Source organism: Montipora capricornis, chromosome 1 (genome assembly GCF_036669925.1).
Source record: "Montipora capricornis isolate CH-2021 chromosome 1, ASM3666992v2, whole genome shotgun sequence".
NCBI classification, from domain to species: domain Eukaryota; kingdom Metazoa; phylum Cnidaria; class Anthozoa; order Scleractinia; family Acroporidae; genus Montipora; species Montipora capricornis.
Window position 1 is genome coordinate 15,100,306 of NC_090883.1, and position 2,500 is coordinate 15,102,805.

A 2,500-nucleotide genomic window follows, 5' to 3' on the forward strand; every position below is an offset into this window, starting at 1 on the left:
GGACGGACCAATTGCGACTTGCTGAACAGGAAGTCCATTTCGCGATAAGAAATTTTAGCGCCAAAGTGATTTAGTTTCATCTGAAAGGTCACCTTAACATTTAGTTTTCAAGGTTGTTGCTTGTTCAGTTAAACGCACGAAGGAAACAAGGAAGATTTTTTGAGTAACATGGATCGTAACAACGACTGGACTGCTTTTCGGCCCTCTGCCAGCTGGGAAAGGTAAATTATATTCGATTGATTCATTAGTAGTTCATTCCTTTACGATGTTTAACCTTTAAAAGTGAGCTGTGTAGACGAATCCGTAATAGCGGGAATTTGACATGTATTCTTCACTGATTCTTTCAGAAGCAGTCACAGTCAGTATGGCTTCATTCCCCATGTCTACCTTCTAAATATGCCCTTTCCCTCAATCTCCATGCCTTATCCGTCATCCAGCCAAGTTCGTGCCCTAAGTCCACCGCTAGAAACCTCCGCTTCTTCTAACAGCCACGCAGAATCACCGAAAACCTCGACTACAAAGCGCTCCCCATCAGGGGGCACTCTAGAAGAAGAGACCCTGATAAGAATTTACAAAGAGGAGGTTGAAGGCCTTCGGAAAAAGGGGAAAAAGGGGCAGACAATGTGGGCTATTATAGCCGAGAAATTGGAGAAAGAAATGAAGGCACTGGAGGTCAACAGCTCTAGAACGCCTCAGAGGGTGAAAGAGAAATTTTTTAACCTCACTCGCCGCTACAAACAAGCAAAAGACAAAATTAAATGTTCGGGAGCGGGAAGTGACGACATGGAGACCTGCCCCCATTTCGACATTTTAGATGAGTTCATGGGCTCAAGAGACATCGTTAACCCACCCTATCTTGTGGAAACAACAAGCAAGACTTCCTCAGAAAGCCCGCGGTCGACTTCATCACCAGCTCCTTCGACCTCTTCAGCTAGTGAGGAACTAGAAGGCAACGCCGCATCTGAAGAAAATCCCAGAAAAGCTAAGAAGCACCCTCGTGAAGATATCAACAAGGTAGACTGTGAGGATGGCAGTGGGGATGGCAAGAAGGGTGGCAAGGTGACTAAGAAGGGAAAGCGTCCACCTAAAGGGCCTGGACAGAGCGATGACGACCCATGGTTGGCCATTTTTAGAGAGAGCCAGGAACGAGAGGAACGGATGATGGCAGCTCTTGAGAGAAGCGAAAACAACTTTAAAGATCTTTTTCTTACCGCCATAACAGAATTTGGAAAAATGGTTAAGAAAGATTGAAAATATTAGGTCAATGTTTTGTTTCTGTTTTTTGCATGGAATATAATGCGCAAGTCTGATGTTGATATTCGGTATACATTTCCCTGTTTTAGTTACAAGTTAGTGATAAAAACACATTTGATACTTGAACTTGAATACACTTTGACTGTAATCATTTAAGATTTTGAAAATAAAATTCTATGAATACGTAGATTTTGCAGAGTGGTGATCAGTTTATAAACTGAAGTTAAAGAATGTAACTTGCAGAGGTTTAAAGGTAGTCTGCGATAGCTTGCCTTACCCTTTGGGCCGCATTATCCGGCCTTAAATAACCATCCCCACCATCATCATCACTGTCATCATCAGTGATCTGTCATCATCTTGTATGGAGAGCTCACTGAAGGAAAGAGGAAGCAAGGAGGACAGAAGCTCCGCTTCAAAGATGTACGAAAGAGACACATGAAGAACACAGAAATTTGCCCTGACACCTGGGAGGAAGCTGCCTCCAATAGAAGCAACTGGAGAGCATCGGTGAGGAGATCAATTGGATGCATAGAAGGGAAGCGTCTGGTGGAATATCATCGAGCCCATGAAAGAAGACACACTCTTGCAACATCAACCGGGCAAGCATGCTGCATCTGTGGGCGGCTCTGCCGTTCAAATGCAGGACTTGCGGCCCACCTGCGTAGTAAATGCACAAAAAACCCCTCTGTACAACAGTCATCATCGAATCGATGGACTGCCAAAGCATCATCATCATCATCGGTGTCAGCGTCATCTTCATCCAACTGGTCATCCATGTGTATACATATGTTGTGAAGAATGCAACAGTTAATGATTGTTTGGGGCACACGATCCGTAGATTCTTCCAGTTGCTTTAACAGACAACGCCAGCGGGTTTTTAATTTTCCAAAAGCACGTTCAATTATCACGCGTGCTTTAGATAAGCGATAGTTGAAACGCTGTTGTGCTGCTGTTAAAGCACCTCCTGCAGGAAAGGGAGTCATAAGCCATGGACGAAGCAGATAGGCAGGATCACCCAGTATTAGGGGCCTCACATTTGTTGGGTTTATTACAGTAACTGGTCTGGTTAGAATAGTACCATTTTCTATCTCCCTGAAAACACCACTTAGACGAAGCACTCGAGCATCATGTATGCTCCCTGGCCACCCAGTACTTACATCCAAGAATAGCATTCGAGAATCAGTCACAGCCTGAGTCACAATTGAATATTTTTGCTTTCTGTTGAAGTAATCGGCTGGGTTTAAAA

At 44.1% G+C, this 2,500-nt stretch overlaps 1 protein-coding gene across 1 annotated transcript in view; it reads right to left on the reverse strand.

The window, feature by feature from the left end:
* Positions 1-1,808: 1,808 nt before the first annotated feature.
* The window catches only part of LOC138059088 (uncharacterized), a 4,556-nt gene continuing 3,864 nt past the window's right edge, over positions 1,809-2,500 (reverse strand). The window contains exon 2 of the mRNA XM_068904604.1: positions 1,809-2,500. This exon is cut by the window's right edge and continues 265 nt beyond it. Coding sequence (XP_068760705.1) covers positions 1,809-2,500 — 692 coding nt within the window.